The sequence below is a fragment of the Monopterus albus genome, unplaced genomic scaffold (genome assembly GCF_001952655.1).
Source record: "Monopterus albus unplaced genomic scaffold, M_albus_1.0 scaffold260.1, whole genome shotgun sequence".
Lineage (NCBI taxonomy): Eukaryota > Metazoa > Chordata > Actinopteri > Synbranchiformes > Synbranchidae > Monopterus > Monopterus albus.
The window spans coordinates 1,448,424-1,449,681 of NW_018128140.1; the positions used below are offsets into that span (position 1 = coordinate 1,448,424).

Sequence of the window (1,258 nt, forward strand, 5' to 3'; positions counted from 1 at the left end):
CCGTTATATTCTAATTAATCAATCAATCTGTACAAGCAGTGTTTGGGCCATATGCAGATCAGGAACCAGACACTGCGTTACAACCAGCTGGCTGCCGTGCACGTGGGTTTACACCTGCGGAGAAAACAGCTGGAGACGAGTCTTGTAGCCTGGACTGGAGGAAGCTGAACAGAAGGTTTTCCCAAGCAGGAACGGTGTCGTGTCCCTAAAGGTTGGACATCCTCAGAGTGATACGAGCAGGAGCCACAGCCAACCAGAGGAAAAGACCAAACACGGACGCCCAGCCCAGAGGCTGTGTGGAGGGGACACCCCCCCGCATTCTGGGTTTCACACCTGTTCTCAGAAATTGGCTGGTCAACCGCGGCCAAACTTGAGCCATCCCGTTTAGATGAGGATCAAAGTTCAGGACACAGAGAGGAGGAGGCTAGACAGACAGAAGCTTAAATCCAGAACCAGGTTTAAAGGGAGATTTGGAGTCCTTGGCTGAGAACCAACAGGCAAAATCCAGATAAAATCTTCTCTGTAAATCTTATATATTATCTAAAAATAAAGACTTGATTCTTTAGCACAAACTAAGAGGAGCTGTCTCAGACATGTCCTGTGGCTGCTGTGGCTGTCCCTGGTGGAGCTGCAGTGGTTGGAGTCTGGTGGAGACTGGGTCCGAAGGTGGACTGGGATGGACTGGAACTGGACAGGACAACACACATATTTCACTCGGCCGGAGGACTAGTCGTCTTCATTGTCCCCCTCCTCCTTGCCTTCGTCGTTCACGTCTCGCTTCCTCTTCTGTCCCTGGACGCCCGCCTGATCCTCTGCACACAGGAAGCACACAGACCAATCAGAGGAGAGCGACAGGATCCTGACCAATAGAGTGAGCTGACAAAAATGTTTAAACTGGGTCTGATGAAGACACCTCAGCTTCATATTACAAAGAAAACAGCTCGTTTTGTGATTTTGAAAACAAGCTGTCACATGACCCAGACCCACAGTGACAGTGAACACTGCCTCATTCACCTTCCTCCTCCTCCTCCTCCTCCTCCGCATACTCTTCCTCATCATCTTCCTCCTCCTGACAGAAGAAGAGAAAAGACAGTTTAGCTCTAGTTCCTCTACAGCAATTTCAAAATAAAAGACGGGCAGCTTGTTTCTGACTGGGCGACAGTGACAAAGCACTGCCGCTACTGGTCGGGTCCATGCCACCGTGAGCTCTGACAGCTCAATCTGAGGCGGGGTGAACATCAAGCTGTTCACACAGACA

General features: G+C 50.2%; 1 protein-coding gene across 2 annotated transcripts in view; it reads right to left on the bottom strand.

Annotated features, from left to right (window-relative positions):
* Positions 1–6: 6 nt before the first annotated feature.
* anp32e (acidic (leucine-rich) nuclear phosphoprotein 32 family, member E) overlaps positions 7–1,258 on the bottom strand; it is a 7,765-nt gene continuing 6,513 nt past the window's right edge. Inside the window, exons 6-7 of one of the 2 annotated variants that reach the window (XM_020621503.1) lie at positions 1,020–1,069; positions 7–814 (exon numbers count right to left, since the gene is read on the bottom strand). In XM_020621503.1, the coding sequence (XP_020477159.1) occupies positions 727–814; positions 1,020–1,069 (138 nt within the window). In that variant the 3' untranslated portion in view covers positions 7–726. Of the gene's footprint in view, positions 815–1,014; positions 1,070–1,258 lie in introns of both variants that reach the window. The other variant, XM_020621501.1, reaches the window with a different exon arrangement.